General features: G+C 41.2%; 1 protein-coding gene across 5 annotated transcripts in view; it reads left to right on the top strand.

Moving 5' to 3' along the window:
* Window positions 1-24180, top strand: part of LOC129820060 (thyroid hormone receptor beta) — a 223541-nt gene that overhangs the window by 181871 nt on the left and 17490 nt on the right. For all 5 annotated transcript variants that reach the window (XM_055876883.1, XM_055876885.1, XM_055876884.1 and 2 more), the window contains exons 5-8: window positions 263-316; window positions 22154-22254; window positions 22429-22576; window positions 23893-24098. In XM_055876883.1, the coding sequence (XP_055732858.1) occupies window positions 263-316; window positions 22154-22254; window positions 22429-22576; window positions 23893-24098 (509 nt within the window). The remainder of the gene's footprint in view (window positions 1-262; window positions 317-22153; window positions 22255-22428; window positions 22577-23892; window positions 24099-24180) is intronic.

Below are 24180 nucleotides of genomic sequence, written 5' to 3'. Positions count from 1 at the left end.
CAAATGCCTATTTCATCTCTACAGGAACAGCCTTTTTGATGGGCGCATGTCACAGCACAGAACAGAATGCTGCACTTGCCTGGGTCAAAATCCCTGGGGGACTTTTTATTTACCTCATTCAATTGAAGAAGGGTTTTAAAAAAAGAATCCTCATCAGGGCTTTTGACCCAGACGAGTGTGGCCATCTGTGTTGTGCTGTGACCTCACAAAAAGAGACTGCATCTGTATCTGTTTCTAAATACTTTATGCTTCTTGTTTCTAGAGCAAGGAGACAAATGCACCACCCCCCGCTGGAAACATGAGGCCATGCAAAATGGTACAGTTCTATTCCTCCCACTCAACTATTATATCTGTCTATCTACAGTATCTACATGGTACAGTTCTATTCCTCCCTCTCAACTATTATATCTGTCTATCTACAGTATCTACATGGTACAGTTCTATTCCTCCCTCTCAACTATTATATCTGTCTATCTACAGTATCTACATGGTACAGTTCTATTCCTCCCTCTCAACTATTATATCTGTCTATCTACAGTATCTACATGGTACAGTTCTATTCCTCCCTCTCAACTATTATATCTGTCTATCTACAGTATCTACATGGTACAGTTCTATTCCTCCCTCTCAACTATTATATCTGTCTATCTACAGTATCTACATGGTACAGTTCTATTCCTCCCTCTCAACTATTATATCTGTCTATCTACAGTATCTACATGGTACAGTTCTATTCCTCCCTCTCAACTATTATATCTGTCTATCTACAGTATCTACATGGTACAGTTCTATTCCTCCCTCTCAACTATTAGATCTGTCTATCTACAGTATCTACATGGTACAGTTCTATTCCTCCCTCTCAACTTTTATATCTGTCTATCTACAGTATCTACATGGTACAGTTCTATTCCTCCCTCTCAACTATTATATCTGTCTATCTACAGTATCTACATGGTACAGTTCTATTCCTCCCTCTCAACTATTATATCTGTCTATCTACAGTATCTACATGGTACAGTTCTATTCCTCCCTCTCAACTATTATATCTGTCTATCTACAGTATCTACATGGTACAGTTCTATTCCTCCCTCTCAACTATTAGATCTGTCTATCTACAGTATCTACATGGTACAGTTCTATTCCTCCCTCTCAACTTTTATATCTGTCTATCTACAGTATCTACATGGTACAGTTCTATTCCTCCCTCTCAACTATTATATCTGTCTATCTACAGTATCTACATGGTACAGTTCTATTCCTCCCTCTCAACTATTATATCTGTCTATCTACAGTATCTACATGGTACAGTTCTATTCCTCCCTCTCAACTATTATATCTGTCCATCCACAGTATCTACATGGTATATTTCTATTCCTCTCTCTCAACTATTATATCTGTCTATTTACAGTATCTACATGGTACAGTTCTATTCCTCCCTCTCAACTATTATATCTGTCTATCTACAGTATCTACATGGTACAGGTCTATTCCTCATCCTCATTCTTCTTTATTTTAAGCTGTCTGTCTGGTTTGTGGGGTTACACTAAAGTAGTGTTTCTAGTTGGCTAGGCGAACCAAATGAGTGTGCTCACATACTCCCTTAAAAGACCTTCGCTGGAAAAACAAGAAAAAGCAGCACTAGTACCGTTTGTCCATTTTGAGATTATGTTTCTTAGAATTCATCTGAAATAGCTTGAGAAATCTGTCATAATGTTCACATTCTTGCCAAGGAGATCTTAGTTGTGCAATTTTATATCTAACTAAGATATTTGGTGCAGTTTACATGAAAATGAGTCATCTCTCATTGAATGACAACAAAGACGTTATTGAAAAATCCCTACAGTTGACCAGTTACGGACGAAGGGGCGTAGACTTAGGCTGGCCTCTGGAAAAAAGTTGTGTGCCCGAACAGCCAACAAAACCCTTACTGAAGTCCAAAATAAATTAACCTCCACAAAATGTCATCATAATATATGCACAAACTCTTCCAAACTGCGCCGGATGGGAAGCATGCAAACGCCTTAAGCGGGGACAAAGTCTTACATTGGGGTAGTCGAGCAACAGAGTGAAGAAACACTGCACTCAGAATATTGTTTGTCATTGGAGAATTACATGTACCATTGACAGGTATCTGACCCTGTTGAACTCAATATTATCTAATGGGCCAACAAATGTATATTTCATACAATTAAGGTAGAAGGAACAGGCAGAACTTCAGTGACATTCTAAACCTCTTTGTAGCAAATCACATATGAATTAGAGATCCAATTATGAAATCATTTCCCCATGTCAGATACACCCTGATCTTCCCTTTCATTCTCGGAAAGCTGTGTGTGTGTGTCCACTGGCCTTACTGACAGAGATCTGAACTAAATAGTCATGTCTGAGGGAGATAGCGTCATATCATACCAGCTGGGTACTCTTTGTGTCTGTGTTTTATTCACATGTAGATGTCCAGGCTGAATATGGAAACAGGTTTGTTTGGGTCCTCTCTGTCACTGTTTAACGAGGAGAAGCTCCTCCGCATCCCTGCGCTTGCAAAGTATCACATATGCATTTTTTGTGCCAATGTTTCAGCCTCAAGGCCTTAGTCAGAGCCTTACATGTGCCATACAGGTTACATGTGTGTTAGTGTTACCTGGCAGAGGATCAGTGTGCTTGATGAGGTCAAAGACATTCACGTGTCACAAATGTTGCTACTGGTAACATACAGTGGCTTGCGAAAGTATTCATCCCCCTTGGCATTTTTCCTATTTTGTTGCCTTACAACCTGGAATTAAAATAGATTTTGGGGGGATTTGTATCAGTTGATTTACACAACATGCCTATCACTTTGAAGATGCAAAATATTTTTTCTTGTGAAACAAACAAACAAAAAAAACTGAAAACTTGGGCGTACATAGATATTCACCCCCCCAAAGTGAACTTTTTTAAATTGTATTTTTATTTTTTTACTTTAACTACGTAAGTCAGTTAAGAACAAATTGTTATTTTCAATGACGGCCTAGGAACAGTGGGTTAACTGCCTTGTTCAGGGGCAGAACGACAGATCTGGACCTTGTCAGCTTGGGGATTCGAACTTGCAAACTTTCAGTTACTAGCCCAATGCTCTAACCCACCTTTTGCAGCAATTACAGCTGCAAGTCTCTTGGGGTATGTCTCTATAAGCTTGGCAAATCTAGCAACTGGGATTTTTGCCCATTTTTCAAGGCAAAACTGCTCCAGCTTCTTCAAGTTGGATGAGTTCCGCTGGTGTACAGCAATCTTTAAGTCATACCACAGATTCTGAATTGGATTGAGGTCTGGGCTTTGACTAGGCCATTCCAAGACATTTAAATGTTTCCACTTAAACCACTTGAGTGTTGCTTTAGCAGTATGCGTAGGGTCATTGTCCTGCTGGAAGGTGAACCTCCGTCCCAGTCTCAAATCTGTGAAAGACTGAAACAGGTTTCTCTCAATAATTTCCCTATATTTAGCACCATCCGCCATTCCTTCAATTCTAACCAGTTTCCCAGTCCCTGCTGATGAAAAACATCCCCACAGCATGTTCCTGCCACAACGATGCCTCACTGTGGGAATGGTGTTCTCAGGGTGATGGGAGGTGTTGGATTTGCGCCAGACATAGCTTTTTCCTTGATGGCCAAAAAGCTCAATTTTAGTCTCATCTGACCAGAGTACCTTCTTCCATATGTTTGGGGAGTCTGCCACATGCCTTTTGGCAAACACCAAACCGGTTTGCTTATTTTTTTCTTTAAGCAATGGCTTTTTTCTGGCCACTCTTCCGTAAAGCTCAGCTCTGTGGAGTGTACGGCTTAAAGTGGTCCTATGGACAGATACTCCAATCTCCGCTGTGGAGCTTTTCAGCTCCTTCAGGGTTATCTTTGGTCTCTTTGTTGCCTCTGATTAATGCCCTCCTTGCCTGGTCCGTGAATTTTAGTGGGTGGCCCTCTCTTGGCAGGTTTGTTGTGATGCCATATTCTTTCAATTTTTTTTACAATGGATTTAATGGTGCTCCGTGGGATGTTCAAAGTTTAATACTGAGCTTTAGTCAATGAATAGCATTCTCACATAGGTGTTCCTTTTGTCCAGGTGGGAAAGGGCAGTGTGGAGCGCAATAGAGATTGCACCATCTGTGGATCTGTTGGGACGGTATGCAAATTGGAGTGGGTCTAGGGTTTCTGGGATAATGGTGTTGATGTGAGCCATGACCAGCCTTTCAAAGCACTTCATGGCTACAGACGTGAGTGCTACAGGTTGATAGTCATTTAGGCAGGTTACCTTAGTGTTCTTCGGCATAGGTACAATGGTGGTCTGCTTAAAACATGTTGGTATTACAGACTCAGCCAGGGAGAGGTTGAAAATGTTAGTGAAGACACTTGCCAATTGGTCAACGCATGCTTGCAGTACAAGTCCTAGTAATCCGTCTGCCCCTGCGGCCTTGTGACTGTTGTCCTGTTTAAAAGTCTTACTCACATCGGCTGCGGAGAGCGTGGTCACACAGTCGTCCGGAACAGCTGATGCTCTCATGCATGTTTCAGTGTTACTTGCCTCGAAGTGAGCATTGAAGTATTTTAGCTCGTCTGGTAGGCTTGTGTCACTGGGCAGCTCTCGGCTGTGCTCTCTTTTGTAGTCTGGTGCTTCCTGCTTTAATTTTTGCTTATAAGCAGGAATCAGGAGGATAGAATTATGGTCAGATTTTCCAAATGGAGGGTGACGGAGAGCTTTGTATGCGTCTCTGTGTGTGGAGTAAAGGAGGTCTAGAGTTTTTTTCCCTCAGGTTGCACATTTAACATGCTGGTGGAAATTTGGTAAAAACGGATTTAAGTTTCCCTGCATTAAAGTCCACGGCCACCAGGAGTGCCACCTCTGGATGAGCGTTTTCCTGTTTGCTTATGGCGGAATACAGCTCATTGAGTGTGGTCTTAGTGCCAGCATCAGTCTGTTGTGGTATGTAGACAGCTACGAAAAATACAGATGAAAACTTTAGGTAGATAGTGTGGTCTACAGCTTATCGTGAGATTCTCTACCTCAGGCAAGCAAAGCCTCGGTACTTCCTTAGATATTGTGCACCAGCTGTTGTTTACAAATATACATAGACCCTCACCCCTTGTCTTACCAGAGGCTGCTGTTCTTTCCTGCCGATACAGTGTAAAACAGCTGTATGATGTTCATGTCGTCGTTCAGCCCCGACTCTGTGAAACAGAAGATATTACAGTTTTAAATGTCCCGATTTAATGTAATCGATTTTGTTTTCCAATGATTGCATGTTTGCCAATAGAACGGATGGCAGTGGGGTTTTACTCGCTCACCTATGAATTCTCAGAAGGCAGCCCGACCTCCGCCCCCTTTTTCTCCATCTTCTCTTCACGCAAATGACGGAGATTTGGGCCTGTTCCCAGGAATATACTTCACGTCGGACTCGTTAAAGGAAAAAGCTTCTAACAGTTCGTGGGGAGTAATCGCTGTTCTGATGTCCAAAAGTTATTTTCTGTCATAAGAGACGGTAGCAGCAACATTATGGACAAAATAAGTTCAAAAATAAGTTACAAACAACGCAAAAAGACGAACAAAATAGCACAGTTGGTTAGGAGCACGTAAAACGTCAGCCATCCTCTCCAGCGCCATTCTAAGGCAAAAAGGGTACTACATAGAACCATATATAATATTTCCCAGCATGCTTTATTGCAGGGAGCTTTTTAGAATTGTTTGTTTTACTGTAATATCTGTGTTTTTGCATGTACATTCCTTGGTTGATTCATGTTAAGCTACATGACATACAGTTTTCTAAATTAATCCATTCTGTTAGTAATTGCATTTACTGCAAGTTTAGATGATTGAGGTAGTCTCAGTTTCTCATCTTCCCTACCCTGGCATTCATTCTGAATGCAGAATGCAGGTGATTAACAATTCCACTTGTTGGATATCCTAACTCTGGCTGGATTCCAATAGGAATTACACATCACTTTGCAAGCCAGCATAATGTGACTTGCAGGCCTGATGTGGCCTGTAAAGCAGTAGATTCATAGCACCACTGTGTTAGGTTATAATTAGACCTTCAAATGAGAGGATTCAGCTATTTCAGCCAAACCCGTTGCTGACAGGTGTGTAAAATCGAGCACACAGCCATGCAATCGAGCACACAGCCATGCAAACAAAGAATGGCCCGTACTGAAGAGTTCAGTGACTTTCAGCTTGGCACCGTCATAGGATGTCGCCTTTCCAACAAGTCAGTTCGTCACATTTCTGCAGATGCCAGGAGAACGCTACCTGCCCGAATGTGAAGTGCCAACTGTAAAGTTTGGTGGAGGAGGAATAATGGCCTGGGGCTGTTTTTCATGGTTAGGGCTAGGCCCCTTAGTTCCAGTGAAGGGAAATCTTAATGCTCCGGCATACAATGACATTCTATATGATTCTCTGCTTTTAACTTTGTGGCAGTTTGGGGAAGGCCTTTTTCTGTTTCAGCATGACAATGCCCCCGTGCACAAAGTGAGGTCCATACAGAAATGGTTTGTCGAGATGGGTGTGGAAGAACTTGACTGGCCTGCACAGAACCATGACCTCAACCCTATTGAACAACTTTGGGATGAATTGGAATGCCGGCTGCGAGCCAGGCCTAATCGCCCAACATCAGTGCCAGATATCACTAATGCTCTTGTGGCTGAATGGAAGCGTCCCCGCAACAATGTTCCAACATCTAGTGGAAAGCCTTCCCAGAAGAGTGGAGGCTGTTATAGCAGCAAAGGGAGCTGTTCAACTACAGGAGTCCACATATAGTGTATGTAATGTATTGGCTGGTGGAACCGTTCATAGACACACATACACACACTCCCCTCCTTTAGTGCTCCATTTTTAGGTTCTGTTTTGAATAATTCAGTTCTCTGTCTCACATCCAGATGGATGTGGGACACAACATGCCAACTGTGGCTCTGTCTGTCTGTCTCTCTGTTCTGTAGCTCTAACTGAAGCCTTCTAAATGTCTGTCTGTCCCTCCTTCTCTCTTTCCATCTCTCTCTCCCCTCTGTCGCCCTCTTTCTCTCCTCTGTCTTTCTCTCTCTCTCTCTCTCTCTCTCTCTCTCTCTCTCTCTCTCTCTCTCTCTCTCTCTCTCTCTCTCTCTCTCTCTCTCTCTCTCTCTCTCTCTCTCTCTCTCTCTCTCTCTCTCACACACACACAAACACACACACACACACACACACACACACACACACACACACACACACACACACACACACACACACACACTAGGCCTGCTTGTTTTTAGTTTTTATGCAAATGTCATGCCCGGCAGTAGTATCAGCCTCATTCAGGCCATCAGTGCATCTAAGGACAGGACAGTAGTTTGTGTGTGTATGTTTGCATGTCATGCCCTTCTCACAATGCCAGGCTGGTTCTGAGCAGACAGCTACTCCACACCAGCCTGTAGCTGTTTCATTTTCATCATCTGTTTGAAGTGTGTATAGGTGTTGGAGTTTCTGAGGTTTTGGTCAGATGTTCATCCCAACAGCATGCAAAACAGCACTTTGGGTGGAAGCCTATCCAGCACTGTGTCTAAGCTGGCTTGCTAGAGCTTCCAATGATTGGTTATCACAAAGACAACGTCACTGATCATTTCCATAAAGATTTGTTTTACAATTCTTAACTCTCCAACAGATGTCTCTTCATGTCTCCTTCTTCCTTATAACTGATTGACTTCTGGTAGTTTAGGTGCTCAAAGTAGTCAACAACGTGAATCTTTTTGTATTGATCTGGTGAGCTGTTTAAGGGAGATTTGTGTGTGTGTGTGTGTCCATTCAGGCATCAGAGTGACTGTGATGTGTATGATCTGATGAGTCCGGTCACCGGAGGGTTAGTTAGTAGCCCTCTGAGGAACGGTTCATTTGGAGGAAGGTTTGTTACGCATGACACCAAAGCGTTGGCATATTCTTCCGCTTTTGTCCTCTCGTTAACAGTGACCTTGCTGTTCTCCTCTGACACGTGTGGTCACAGAATGATATGTTACTTATAATATATGTATAGTTATAGTATCAACCCTTCATGGTTGTTCAAGGGCTTATCATTTAGACTTTTTCCCTAACGTCTTTGTCCTTAGATGCCAGATCTTTCCCCCAGATAATTCTGTCAAGGCATCACTTAGTCATTCACTGCGTCCCAAATGACAGTGAAGGACCAGATCTGGTCAAATCAGATCTGGTCAAATGAGTGCATTGGGTGTCATTAGAGGCACGTAATTGTGTCATTGAGTCATTCCTTCATACAGTACGTCTTGATTGGTGATTAACAGTAACGAACAGGAGAAGGGGGAATGGGGGGGGGGGGGGGGGATGAGGAAGAGACTGGATTCAGATTAATTTATCTCCAAATGTAAAGTTTTCCCAGCTGGTCGTGATGACTCACGTTGTCTCATTCAACTGCGTCAGCTCATTCTGCTGTTGTTTTGTTGTCCATTTGGTGTACAGATGTCAGATTATCATTAGCATGTATTAACACACATTAACGGACAGTGTAAATATAACCTATTTGTTTCCTTACCCTGTAAGCAGTCTATGGATGAGAAAAGACTTCAATCCATGCTTTGGTTTTGGTTACCCGGCCACTGTCACCAACCTCTAACTTTGGCATTTTAGTCCAAATATCTATACAAGACATTGAACCAGATAATAGCATATTTAACATTTCTTAGTGACTTTATTGAGCTACTCAATCAGTTTCCGACATGTTGAGTGATTTGGGCCTGACTAGTTAGCAGTATTGACTACGAGCATCTGCTTGTCATTAACTATGACACTCATGACCCCATGGCCTGAGATTCACCCAAACAACATAAGTCCTGTTCTGAGAAGGCTTCTCCTGTGAGCACGTTGATAATGTGCGGACATTTACAACTGAAAACGTATCTAGTAGTAGTAGATGTAGTAGTAGTAGTAGATCTAGTCGTAGTAGATGTAGAAGTAGTAGATGCAGTAGTAGTAGTAGATCTAGTCGTAGTAGATGTAGAAGTAGTAGATGCAGTAGTAGTAGATGTAGTAGTAGTAGATATAGTAGTAGTAGATGTAGTAGTAGTAGATGTAGTAGTAGTTGATCTAGTAGTAGTATATGTAGTAGTAATATATGTAGTAGTAGTAGATGTATTAGTAGTAGTAATATATGTAGTAGTAGTAGATTTAGTTGTAGTAGATGTATTAGTAGTAGATTTAGTAGTGGTAGATGTAGTAGATGTAGTAGTGGTAGATGTAGTAGTAATAGTAGATGTAGATCTAGTAGTAGTACATCTAGTAGTGGTAGATGTAGTAATAGTAGATCTAGTAGTAGTAGATCTAGTAGTGGTAGATGTAGTAGTGGTAGATGTAGTAATAGTAGTTGTAGATTTAGTAGTAGTAGATCTAGTAGTAGTAGATTTAGTAGTAGTAGATGTAGTAGTAATAGTTGTAGATCTAGTAGTAGTAGATGTAGCAGTGGTAGATGTAATAGATCTAGTAGTAGTAGATCTAGTAGTGGTAGATGTAGTAGTAGTAGTAGATTTAGTAGTAGTAGATCTAGTAGTAGTAGATGTAGTAGTGGTAGATGTAGTAATAGTAGATGTAGATCTAGTAGTGGTAGATGTTGTAGATTTAGTAATAGTAGATCTAGTAGTAGTAGATCTAGTAGTGGTAGATGTAGTAATAGTAGATCTAGTAGTGGTAAATTTAGTAGTGGTAGATGTAGTAGTGGTAGATGTAGTAGTAATAGATGTAGTAGTAATAGATCTAGTAGTAGGAGGAGGTATGAACATGATCAGGCAGCACTGTGCACTGTTGTGGCACAAATTACTTTATAGATAACCAACTTTTGAAAAACGATGGAACTTCAAAATATCACACTAGCTAGCACTATTGATGGAAGTGTATAAATATATGTTTAGTTTAGTACAAGAAAATATAAAAGTGTCATTAGTGGTACAAAACAACAAGCAGAAACCCCCAGGAAAATAATATTGTTATTGGATGTTAACACGCTTGACACATGTGAGCTAGTATAGTGATAAACCTAATAGACTTTTGACTCACTCACTTTGGGGTGAACGCTGGTGTGTTAATTGAGAATCATTGGGCCTCTCCAATAGTTTGCCTGGGCTCACCCCAGCCTTGTGAGGGGAGGTTGTCCAGGGGCCTGGTGTTAGCCTGGTGTCCTTCTCAGGTAACACGGTGTTGGACGGGGACATCTGGCTCAGGATAACATGTCAAACCAGGCCCTATCCTTGCAAGACTGAAGCCTGCCATCTGAAAAGTGTTCTTGACCAGCTTTGAACCCTCTGAGACCTCAAGTGATCGATCAGGGAGGGAATATATTAGGGACAAGACTGCTTCGGCTTCCAGTATCGACAGGTGCTGAGGAACGAGGTTGAAGACTCTCCCGGGAATGTTGTTGCTGAGAACCTGGATGGACTGGACTGGACAACCAAGGTTGGGCCGTGGGGCATTACCACCAAGAGGATATACTTTATATACTCATACCCATAGATCCACTGACCTTTCTGTGAGACCTCGGAAATAGCATATGAGCCGAAATGCTTATTTTGGAACAACGGCCACCTCACCTCCGTGGACCAGTTAACAGTTCAAGCCTGGCAATGCCTGTGTCTGAAGGAGCAACCAGTCTTGCTCCTCAAATGCTCCCATGCTTTGGGTGAGTTTTGAGTAGATATCAGCATTTATGTTTCGAGTGATATATATATATATATATATATATATATATATATATATATATATATATATATATATATATATATATATATATATATATATATATATATATATATAGTTTTATTTATATATTGTTTTATTTATTATTTTAAATTCAGGAGAGATTTCAATTTAGTGAAAGAGCGATTTTTAAGGTTGAAATTATGCCTTTTTACAATACCTTATTGGATTGTTGAATGACCATGGCTGTTTGGGTATTTGGAGTTTTAGCAGTAAGCAGCTCGATCTCTTTGAAGGGTTTGTAGAGTAGATCATGTCATCAGAGGAGTGAATACAAAAAACCTCTGCTCTCTGAAACGTTAATACTCAGTAACAGTTACTACTGGGTGCAACCCAGTAGACCAAAGGAACTAATGAATTAACCTTTTATTTGATCAGTCAATCCTGAAGGATCTGTCTAGAGTCATTACTATTGAAACATTATGGGGAGTCAACATAGTTTCCACATAAAATAATTCATCTTTATCAACATAATAACGTTGCATTAATGTTGTTAGTTGGTTGAATTTGTGAAAAGTGATTAATGTACACAGCTTTGGTCTAATTTCCCCCCGATTTCAACCACGAATCAATAATTGGGTTTAGTTTTGGTTTAATTTGAATTCATGTTTGATGACATCTCAGGCAAACACAACAGAATATAGACCTGACTTTTTTTGTATTTCTGTAAGAGTTATATCATTAATGATTATGTTATATACATGGTCATTTTGGTCCAGAAAGTATGCAATCCCAAAGGAAACAATTTGATCAGTGTGAAGTGTGTTTATGGTCTGTTTCAATTCAGTGTAAAACTATAATTCACTTCTATATTCTATGCTCACTTAACTTTTTTTGTATATAATGTATGTAAACGTTGTGTAAATTCCTCTGTCTGTTTCTGTCTCCATATGTTGTCTACTGCTAGCAGTACCATATCACCAAGTAAAGTTCAGTGTAAATGTACTTAGTGAATAAAGGTGTTTCTGATTCTGATAATATTTGGGTTGTAGGTCAGGTTAAAAACAAGTTCTAGCTCTTCACCGATCGACTCCTCAGATTAAACAATAGTAACACTAAAACCAAATAACAATACAAGAGGGAAACGAAACACCCCAAACTAAGAATAATGCACTTATCTAGAACAGATTGCAGAGTATTGACAGGATTTATAGTGTCTGATAGACACTTGACATTTCTGTCTCGAGTCCTCTAAGAAACACGAATGAGATTAAGGGCCACAGAGGACTTCACCTCATCAAAAAGTTAAACTGGTATCAAGGGCCTCTTTAGGAGCAGATTTGCCTCAAAGGGCCTTACTTTTAGCAGCTGTTATGTGTTGATCGTGTTACAGTCTTAGCCACAGTCGTCTGAGCCCAACTCTGTTGGTGTGTCACTGGTCACAAAAGGATGGCTGGTCACGTGGATACATCTTTTTAGAGGGTTCTTTTTAAGGATCCCAAATGGCACCCTATTCCCTTTACAGTTCATTGTTTAACCAAAAATTCTATGAACTCTGGTCAAAAGTAGTGCACTAAAAAGGGAATAGGGTGCCATTTGGGACACATGCACTGTGGTTAGGTGATTATAGTGCGTCTTTGTCTTGTAAACACACGTCTGTTCAGCATCTTCATTGATTAATTAATTGATTGTTCAGAATCGCCTTATATGCACATTTAACTCCGGATCCATTAGTCTAGTAATGAAAATAGAGAAGAAGGGGGGGAAAAAATGTGTGCATTTATGGCATGATTAATCTACATTTACAGTGCACTCAGAATGTTTTCAGACCCTTCCCTTTTTCCACATTGGTTAAGATCGGTTAAATGACATATTTTCCTCATCAATCTACACACAATACCTCATAATGACAATGTGAAAACAGGTTTTTAGAAATAAAAAACTGAAATACCTTATTTACATAAGTATTCAGGTCCTTCGCTATGAGACTCGGAATTGAGCTCAGGTGTGTCCTTTTTCCATTGATCATCGCTGAGATGTTTCTACAACTTTATTAGAGTCCACCTGTGGTAAATTCAATTGATTGGACATGATTTGGAAAGGCACACACCTGTCTATATAAGGTCCCACAGTTGACAGTGGATATCAGAGCAAAAACCGAGCCATGAGGTCGAAGGAATTATCCGTGGAGCTCCGAGACAGGATTGTGTCGAGGCACAGATCTGGGGAAGGCTGCCCAAAAATGTCTGCAGCATTGAAGGTCCCCAAGAACACAGTGGCCTTCATCATTCTTAAATGGAAGAAGTTTGGAACCACCAAGACTCTTCCTAGAGCTGGCCGCCTAGCCAAACTGAGCAATCGGGGGAGAAGTGCCTTGGTCAGGGATGTGACCAAGAACCTGATGGTTACTCTGACAGAGCTCCAGAGTTCCTCTGTGTAGATGGGAGAACCTTCCAGAAGGACAACCATCTCTGCAGCACTCCACCAATCAGGCCTTAACGGTAGATTGGCCAGACGGAAGCCACTCCTCAGTAAAATGCACATGACAGCCCGCTTGGAGTTTGCTAAAAGGCACTTAAAGGACTCTCAGACCATGAGAAACAAGATGCTCTGGTCTGATGAAACCAAGATAGAACTCTTTGGCCTAAATGCCAAACGTCACATCTGGAGAAAACCTTGCACCATCCCCACGGTGAAGCATGGCGGTGGCCGCATTATGCTGTGGGAATGTTTTTCAGTGGCAGGGACTGGGAGATTAGTCAGGATCAAGGGAAAGATGAACGGAGCAAAGTACAGAAAGATCCTTGCTGAAAACCTGCGCTCAGGACCTCAGACTGGGACGAAGTTTCACATTCCAACAGGACAACGACCCTAAGCACACAGCCAAGACAACGCATGAGTGGCTTCGGGACAAGTCTCTGAATGTTCTTGAATGGCCTAGCCAGAGCCCAGACTTGAACCCGATTGAACATCTCTAGAGAGACCTGAAAATAGTTGTGCAGCGACGCTCCCCATCCAACCTGACAGAGCTTGAGAGGATCCACAGAGAGGAATGGTGTGCCAAGCTTGTAGCGTCATACCCAAAAAACTGTAATACTGAGTGAAGGGTCTGAATGCTTATGTAAATGTGATATTTCAGTTTTAAATTTTTATAAATTAGCAAAAATGTTTAAAAATATGTTTTTCTTTGTCATTATGGGATATTGTGTGTGTGTGATTGATGACGGGAAACATTTTTTAAATTCATTTTAGAATAAGGTTGAAACGTAACAAAATGTGGAAAAAGGGGTCTGAATACTTTCCCGAGTGCACCGTATTTAAGCTTCAGCACGTTTGTTTTAAGAACACATATATTTCAGTATTAATAAGTTTAAACTGACTGAAAAGTGGGTAAAATAATACAATTATACATTTACAATTATTTGTGGTTATTAGATTTGAATTAATTAGATGCAATAATTTATTAATCTTAATAAGTATGTATCATTGGCACATAGCCAGGTAAAATATTTGACTTGTTACCTTGCATTTTGCCCTGCTCTGTTTAGTCTATAATTAATGTTTAGTTACAGTTTTTTTGAATTGCTAACATGCATTGGTCAAAACTGAAGTCACATTGTCAAAACTCTTCACACAGTCAGCGAAACAGAAGTGTATGTGGACCAAACTGTGAATCATTTTTCATTGCTTTCACACAAAATGCATCAATGACCACATTCTCCAAAATCCATGAACTCTTTTCTCATTCATACTCCACCACCTGCTAAACTATATATTTGCAGCACGTTTTCAAATGCTAACAGACTGTTTCCAAAACTATTCAAAACACATTCAAAACAGAATGATGGCAAATGTCGAGCATTTCTGCAGTAACCAGATTAAAACATTTAGAAAATCTCAGCAGAATATTTAATCATTCCAAACACAGCTGATTGCAATTTCAGCTGAAAGCCTACCCAAGTGTCCTGTTTTTAGTCTCGTTACCAAACAGACAAAAGAGGACAGCTTTGGAATGATTTAGTTTAGAAACATGGATCAAGGAAGACAGGTTGGTTGGGGAAAGAAGAGTGGCAGGGAGAGGGAGAATGCACGGAGGACAAAGGAGAGGAAGACCAAGAGCTGGGGTCTCTCTTTGAGAGAGGCCGGTTTAAGGGTGCAACCAAATCTGCAGCGTTCAACAATTGCATCAATAATACAAATTTTCTGGCAAAACAACAGGTGAGATGTGCATCCTTCAATGATAATTGAACTTCATAATACAGTACAATACAGTATACATTTTTACATGTATTGACATTTTGAAATATATTGATTGTTTTGTGTTTTTCAGTAGGATCCAAAGGTTGCCTCCCACAGGAGGGAGAGGCAGAATGTTATCAGATGCGCAGGAAATTGCCATTGTTGACATGGTAATTGGCAACAATGCAATAAAACTGCTGGAAATTCGGGACAGAATGCTGGCAGATAATATCACTTTTGGGAATGTGAATACAGTCAGCACAACGACAATTGCCAGAGTCCCAGAGAAACATAAAATAAGGGTGAGGAAGTTGTACCCTGTACCCTTTGAGAGAAACGATGAACGTGTGAAAGAAGTCCGGTATCAATATGTCCAGGTAAGATGTCTGTTCAATAACCAAACAGGGTACATACACAGCAATGCATAATGTAAAGTACTGTAAAACTGTGGATTTACTGTATTTTAGAGAGTAATGGAGATGGAAGCCAGGCAAGCTAGACATACATTCATCTTTGTTGATAAATCTTTGTTGATGAAGCTGGATTCAACCTGGCAAAAACACACCGCAGGGTAAGAAATGTGATTGGATAGAGAGCAACTGTGGATGTCCCAGGCCAGAGAGGAGCTAACATCACAATGTGTGCAGTAATTTCCAATGATGGTTTGCTGTTACACAAACCACTCATTGGCCTCTACAATACAGAGAGGCTCATTTATGTTCTGGATGACCTGCATAATCGACTTGTGCCAGTGGAGGAGAGAGGGGCAAGAAACTCCCCTACCTTCGTTGTTGTGTGGGATAATGTGGCATTCCACCACTCTGCTGCAGTCAGACTGGTTTGCTGCACATCCCAGGATGTCAGTACTATTCCTGCCTCCATATTCCCCCTTCCTAAACCCCATAGAGGAGTTTTTCTCTGTGTGGAGGTGGAAGGTTTATGACCACTATCCACATGACCAGATGTCCTTACTGGAGGCCATGAATGCGGGGTGTGGAGACACTTCTCCTGAAGAATGCCAGGGTTGGATTAGACATTCCAGAAGATACTTTACAAGATGCATCGCCAGAGAAGACATAAGAAGTGATGTTGATGGGCCTCCCGGGTGGCGCAGTGGTCTAGAGCACTGCATCGCAGTGCTAGCTGCGCCACCAGAGTCTCTGGGTTCGCGCCCAGGCTCTGTCGCAGCCGGCCGCGACCGGGAGGTCCGTGGGGCGACGCACAATTGGCTTAGCGTCGTCCGGGTTAAGGAGGGTTTGGCCGGTAGGGATATCCTTGTCTCATCGCTCTCCAGCGACTCCTGTGGCGGGCCGGGCGCAGTGCACGCTAACTGAGGGGGGCGGGTGCACGGTGTTTCCTCCGACACATTGGTGCGGCTGGCTTCCGGGTTGGAGGCGCGCTGTGTTAAGAAGCAGTGCGGCTTGGTTGGGTTGTGCTTCGGAGGACGCATGGCTTTCGACCTTCGTCTCTCCCGAGCCCGTACGGGAGTTGTAGCGATGAGACAAGATAGTAATTACTAGCGATTGGATACCACGAAAATTTGGGAGAAAAGGGGGTACAATTTAAAAAATAAAAATAAAAAAAACTTATTTTTTTAATTTAAAAAAAGAAGTGATTTTGATGAGAACTTGTGGCCAAATGCAGGAGAGAGGGAGGACTAGGACCCTCACAGTACTGTACAGTATGAGTGTTATACTATACATGTTGATGAGAACTAGAACCCTCACAGTACTGTACAGTATGAGTGTTATACTATACATGTTGATGAGAACTAGGGCCCTCACAGTACTGTACAGTATAAGTGTTATACTATACATGTTGATGAGAATTAGGACCCTCACAGTACAGTACAGTATGAGTGTTATAATATACATGTTGATGAGAACTAGGACCCTCACAGTACTGTACAGTATGAGTGTTATACTATACATGTTGATGAGAATTAGGACCCTCACAGTACTGTACAGTATGAGTGGTATACTATTCATGTTAATGAGAATTAGGACCCTCACAGTACTGTACAGTATGAGTGTTATACTATACATGTTGATGAGAACTAGGACCCTCACACTACTGTACAGTATGAGTGTTATACTATACATGTTGATGAGAACTAGGACCCTCACAGTAATGTACAGTATGAGTGATATACTATACATGTTGATGAGAACTAGAACCCTCACAGTAATGTACAGTATGAGTGATATACTATACATGTTGATGAGAACTAGGACCCTCACAGTACTGTACAGTATGAGTGATATACTATACATGTTGATGATGGTTTTTTAATATTATTATTGCAGCCCTGGAATTTCAGGAATTAGTTTTTTGTTTCAACTTTTTATTTTTAAATTATTATATGCAAAGATATAGAAAAAGTAAATGCTATTGAAGCAAATTGCTGCATTTCTGATTCATTGTTGTTACATATGCTTCAGTACAGTCAATAAAGTGAAATGGTGTTATTCTTATTCTGTAATGAAATACTGATTTATGTGAAAATCATTCAAACTTCAAAGAGAAAAGTTCATAATTCATGTAATGCTCCCTGTTGTTAGTGTTTTAGGTCAGTGTGTTATGAGTGACAACGTACGCTTTCTGAGTGAGAACTGTTGCCAGTGTTCTGGTCGAACGAGTTTATTTTGAGACATGTATGAAGTGTTTTGGTGATTTGGGTGAGTTTTGGAGGTGAGATTAACTGTTTGGCCAAGATGCATGTTGGTAATGTAGACTGTGTGAAGAGTTTTGAAAAAATGGCTTCGGTATTGACCGATGCTTGTTAGCAATTGAAAAAACTGTAAGAGCTATCAATAAGAGCATGGTCATTGATTGATCAATTATTAGAATATCTGCTAAATGTACACCTAAATAAATATTGAAATAATTGCTTATTTAACTCAGGAACCACAACTGTGGAAGCAACTGCTTTCCTTGTATCCCTCATTTACTCAGCTGTTTCCGTTATTTTGTCAGTTATATGTACGCTCGTGTGTGATGCCACTGCAGTTAAGTATTCCTATATCAAACATCAGTTAATTGATTGGTTGGTTAATTGGGTGCGTTAAAGACAAGTACACAATCCTCGGTGGAAATAAACATTTACACACAAAACATCAGAAACAAAATAAATTAAATGTGTAGCGGCCATCTTTGAATTCTAAAAGTATGAGACAATATTTGATTAATATAATGGTACATTATTTATTCATATAAACAATGAACGTTTTGGGGAAACTACTGTATGGCTAATTAAGAAATACATTTCTTTAAGATTTAAAACTTGATTGATTTCTAAAAAAAAATGTGTGTGTAAATGGAGACAAGGTGAACAGCAGAATACTTAGCATCTCTCTGTAGTTCCACTGTATATGCTATTGGTATTATGTAGGCCAGGATGCTTGGTGGTCATTGATCAACTAATGGTTAGTAATGTGGAACAATACTATAGCTATTTGGTGTTGTTTTTTTGACTGACTTGTTTGGACTGAATTGATATTAAATGTATTTCTTCTTTCAATTTGAAATCCATAAAATATAGCTCTTATTATTCTCTTGTAGACCTCTAGCAATTGTGTCCACTAGACCTAATGTTAACCAAAAACTTTTTCAGTTGTTAAACTGAATAATATCAAATGATCAAACACTACTTGAAACTCTGATATAGTTATTTGGACATTGTTATTATTACTTTATTATTTATTTTTGGAACTTTATTAAGTAACATGTAGTGTGTTTCAAAGATCTCATCAAAAAGTTTAGCCAATCATATCTTAGCAAGAAAATAACCTTAAGTGTGATCAAGCATATGTTTGTACTTAGTTAGTCCATCTACTTTGATTGTCCAATTAGAAAATATCGGTACCGCCTTCCCCTCTGCCATAAGGCTTATCCTGTGAACCATAATCAATATGGCTGAATGTCTGAAGATTAACATACCATAAGGTGGTTTGGCACATGGCGCCTCCCATTGAAATTCAACCTGTTGATCAAACTATAACAGAGTATCAGAGAATAAAAAGTTTTGTTTCTTTCTTATATTCTGACTCAAAGAAGAAAGTCATATGCAATCAACACCAGAAGAATATAACTTCAGTGTTCCATTTATGTCAACGTTTGATCATTATATATGATCTTGAACCATTGCACTTAGCTCCTCTAATGTTATCATTGTAATACACTTGTGAAAGGGTATTGCTAGATTATAATCAGTAATTCACGGGGTATGCAGGGGTTTCTAATGAGTTCTAGAAGTTTCTGATGTTTCACTGACCTAGTAAGCAAGTTGTTTTTGGCTGGGTTGTGTTGTCCATCATGGATTGCAGTGTGGTGGTCTTCATTTTATGACAATGTTGGTATAACTTAACCCTTGTAAATTAACTATTCTATTCTAGTCTGAAGTGAAGTCTAAGTTTTACTTTATTACCAGTGAAAAGTTTGGGATTACGTGGGTTTCATGTTGATTGATGTGAATTGAAGACAGGTGTTCTGAGTTTGTGTGTGACATAAATCACTGAAATAGGCCTAAGAAGGCTAAACCCGATTATTCTGAGATTCTCTAATGTGCATGATATTGTTTAGCATCCAGATCTAAGTGTCAAATGGAATTGACTCACCAGGTGTTGACGAACCAAACCAAACTAAACTTCTCCCGAGACTGTCCGCTACTACTTATTCATACTCTTATGCCAGAAAAGTATTTTGGATTACTTTTCTTTTGTTATTTTGTACTGTCTTTGTTTGTTGTTAACTTCTGCCAGCGGCACGGCACCATATGTCTATGACTAGGTGATGGTGGTTGGTGAGGCACATCAATCAAGGCTTTAATCTGCGAGAACATCACCATCCTGTTGCTGTCTGTCTGTTCCACTTCTGGGATTTACAGAGTCAGATTAGAAATCTCACGTCGTCATAAAGCTCCTGCCCCATTCAGCTGGTAGGGCGCTGTGCGGGTGGGGTGGGGCCGGGCGAGTACGTGCTAGGGGTTGTACTGTAGGGGTGGGCCCAAGGACTCGGTATATAAGACTCATTCTACCAACATAGCCCCTACCTGCTCCGTACACCAGTTTATTATCATATCCGTATCAATCGTTTAATTATTTATCTAGAGTAATTTAACATAACGCTGAATTAATTAGGCTTAGCTCTGAGTTGATACGTAACATCGTCTCCAGGCTTATTTTCTTTTTTTGGCCTTCATCAGCCTTTTGTATGAGCCTACCTGCCTTCGGTGCAGTCGTTGGCCATCATGAACTACTGCATGCCTGACATGTATGAGATGCCTCATGGCGTGAGCGGTGGCTACCCGATGCAGGGCGGTGGGGAGTATTGCATGTATGGAGGTGATGGTCCCGGGGGGTACGGGCACTGTGAGCCCCAGCCCATGCACCAGATCCACCCTCCCTGTATGGAGCAGGCTTGGCCCCCCAGCCAGCCCTACGCCTGCTCCTACCCAGGACCCAACCCCGTGTTCAAAAGTGAATACTGCACCATGGAAGTGCCTCTCAGCCACTACAACCACCAGCCCGACTACTATTCTGAGGGGAAGCCTGACTTCTCCCACATGCAGTGGATGCAAGAGGTCAACAAGAAAGGTAGGGAGTTGGGAGCAGGGAGCAGTACTTCTGGCAGTAGGACCTGGAAGTACTAGAGATTATTTTGATGGCATGACAAGCTGAAAGGTAGGGACTAACCTAGTGGCGTGATGGGGTGACATCCTGACAGCTTGTGTTGGAATGCATTTGTAGAGACGTGCGACAGGTGCACAAATATTTCCTGTTGATTAAGGACAAAATCTGACCTGATATTGTTGGTATTTGATGTATGCTAGTCTAGTTTGGCTTGAACAGTGATTTATCTCATTGCAAACTGTTTCAGTGTTGAACCTTGCTCGTATGCGTATATATAATATCGGAGTGACTTTTGATACACTATAATCATAGTGATTCTGATACTATATGGTTATTAACACCTAAACACTGAGTACTGTGAGTTTATCGTTTGATAAGTCAACCCATTAGGAACAGTTTGTAGTTATGTACATTGAACTATGTATTCACTTTCACACTAAGCCCTCTTGAAGTTTAAAGGCATATTCAGACCACCAACATATTACAAGTCCATGGACTTTGAAAAGACTTGTTGGTAAACTTCTCACTTGTCAGTGTCTCTGCATTTGATTGTCCTGAACAGTGTTCTTAGCGTCTATCATAATGGTTTGCTATTAAATTCACGGGTGGGAATTAATTGTGTTGACAACCTGAGCTCCTTTGATCAGGCTTTAGTTTGGACTACAGTAAATCCAAGTTGACCTAAGGTGTCATACCGTGCCAGAACTGACCCGGAGCCAGAGAACCTGGTGCATTTTGTGCTTTGTGTGTGTGTGTGTGTATTGATTGCTGGTGCAGGGAGCAAGCCTACAGACAGGGTAACAGAAGGCTGGAGCTTGCTGGTTGATGGCTTGGCCCTGACTCCCCTCGACTCGTATTGATCATTTATTGACCTCTGCCCCCACCCTCCTCCTGCTCCTACCCCCCTCCCCTCCCGCAGTCTTACAGCCCCCATGCATGCCACCCTGCTCGTGTGTCCGGGCTGGATCACCTCTCTCAGTGGGCTAAGCCCCCAGCCTTGCCCTCACTGACCCTACCTTTTTAACTCTTGTTACCTCTGCTTCTTAACTTCTTAGTGCTACACACTTTAGGCCCTTTTGGAGAACTTTGTGTTGAAATGAATGATGTTAAACACATCTGGTGGAAATCAACTCTTTGTTTCTAAGTTGCAGTGTCTACAAAGATCATGTTCAGTGGTCTGCTTGTGGTCAGACAGTAGTAAATGAGTACTTTATTGTCCCATAGGGAAATCTGGTAACGATACAGGCATTCCTGGCATACATAATTGGTTGTTTCTGAATGCTGTTTGTATCCAACATAAGTATAGTTGTGTCCCTGTTAACAGATCGTCACTGGCATATATGGGGCGGCAGGTAGCCTAGTGGTTAGAGCATTGGGCCAGTAACCGAAAGGTTGCTGGATCGAATCCCTGAGCTGACAAGGTAAAAATCTGTCGTTCAGTTAAACCACTGTTCCCCGCGCCCTGAAGACGTGAATATCGATTATGGCACTTCTCTGATTCAGAGGGGTTGGGTCAAATGTGGAAGACACATTTCAGTTGAAGGCATTCAGTTGTACAACTTTCCCTATATGATGTCTTTATGTTTGATCTCTTTCTGTCTTGTTAGGGTACATCCCCAGTTACCTGGACAAGGATGAGTTATGTGTAGTATGTGGGGATAAAGCTACAGGATATCACTATCGCTGTATCACCTGTGAAGGATGCAAGGTAATACCAACACTGGACATATGTATTAATAGCATATGTAATAATACCAACACTTAACTCCCTGACATGGTTTCAGCAGTATCCATCAATTGAAAAATTCTATGAAATATACTTTTAGATCATTGTGTTCCGGAAATTCCCTTTCAAACATTTCGTTTATCATTTTTCCCAAAGGGTTTCTTCCGGCGGACGATCCAGAAGAACCTGAACCCGACGTACGCTTGTAAGTACGAGGCAAAGTGCGTCATCGATAAGGTGACCAGGAACCAGTGCCAGGAATGTCGCTTCAAGAAGTGCATCGCTGTCGGCATGGCAACAGACTGTAAGTAGTATTCTGCTTAGTTTAGTTCCCCAGAATACCTTTTAGAGAGGATGTTTCTTCTTCTAGAGTGAGATGTATAATACAATTATAATAATGTAGCGTTCATATTTAATTGAGAGGACATTCACTACCACCACTATGGCAGCTGGGGAAAAAACGGATTTAACAAATGAACTAACTAGCATTAGTTCTGATTGCTCTAAAAATGTGTCTCAATAAATATGCTCCAATCTACCTGAGAGATCTGTTAACGGAACTTGATCATCACGGCTCGTCACGGAGAGCTGCTTAACCTACCTGTTTGAGTACAGAGATAGGGAGAACTAATGTCATGACTCCTCATAACAGGAATAGACTGTCTCATTCATTACTCTTTACAAACACTCTAAAAAGCTCATTCATTCTTCATTCTTGTTTTATTGTGCAATTTCTATCATGCTTTCTCTGTTTTTACTTCTGTTATCAAATTTGTATTATTATTTATTTATTGACAGATCATGTTTTTAATTATGGATATTATCAGTGTAATATCGGAGGCAGAGTGCATATGTTTTAAATTGTATATTGTATGTATTGTAAATTGTATGGGGCCATACTTGCGACCAATAGAACATTTAATTTCTTAAAATAGCAGTGGCCGTTCTTAAAATAGCAGTGGCCGTTCTTAAAATAGCAGTGGCCGTTCTTAAAATAGCAGTGGCCGTTCTTAAAATAGCAGTGGCCGTTCTTAAAATAGCAGTGGCCGTTCTTAAAATAGCAGTGGCCGTTCTTAAAATAGCAGTGGCCGTTCTTAAAATAGCAGTGGCCGTTCTTAAAATAGGTCAAGTCGGCCACCAGAGGAATTCATGTAAACCTCCAAATTCAGGTTTTACATGTATCCCTCTGGTGGCTGAGTTGACCTATTTTAAGAACTGCCATTGGTTTGTGGAGAAAGAGTTTAAGATCTTTGATAGGCTGATGAGGATTTTGATACAGGAAATAATCACTACCACCTGGTGAGCTTAGCATAGGACTAACATGTGCCAGGTTGTCTGATGGGAGCAGCTACAATGTAGCGTTCTATCGCGTGACACTATGTCAACGATTTTAATTGTCTGATGCTTAAACTTAACCTTGAACTTAAACTTGTTGTAGACTTACACTCTTGCTTCTTTTTGCACTTGATCCCCTCCCTCTCAATCCCCTCTCCGTTCGTGACTCCTTGCTTCCCTCTTTGACCCTCTCTCGCCTTACCACTTCACCCTTCCCCCCAATCCCTAACACCTTCTCCTCCTCCACCCCCTCCCATCCTCTACACCTCCACCACTCCCTCCCAGTGGTGCTGGACGACAGCAAGCGGCTCGCCAAGCGGAAGTTGATCGAGGAGAACCGTGAGCGGCGGCGGAAGGATGAGCTCCAGAAGACGGTGTGGGACCGGCCTGAGCCGTCCCAGGAGGAGTGGGACCTGATCCGCATGGTCACCGAGGCCCACATGTCAACTAACGCCCAGGGCAACCACTGGAAACAGAAACGCAAGTTCTTGGTGAGACGTCTCCTCCGTGGCTGACAGCGTCTAACCAACCATGTCTGTTCTGTGAAACATTCCCAGTTCCCACAATCCCTCT

This window comes from Salvelinus fontinalis, chromosome 22 (genome assembly GCF_029448725.1).
Source record: "Salvelinus fontinalis isolate EN_2023a chromosome 22, ASM2944872v1, whole genome shotgun sequence".
In the NCBI taxonomy this organism is placed as follows: domain Eukaryota; kingdom Metazoa; phylum Chordata; class Actinopteri; order Salmoniformes; family Salmonidae; genus Salvelinus; species Salvelinus fontinalis.
The sequence above is the reverse complement of the archived record's forward strand: the minus strand, read 5'-3'. Positions and strand labels throughout refer to the sequence as shown.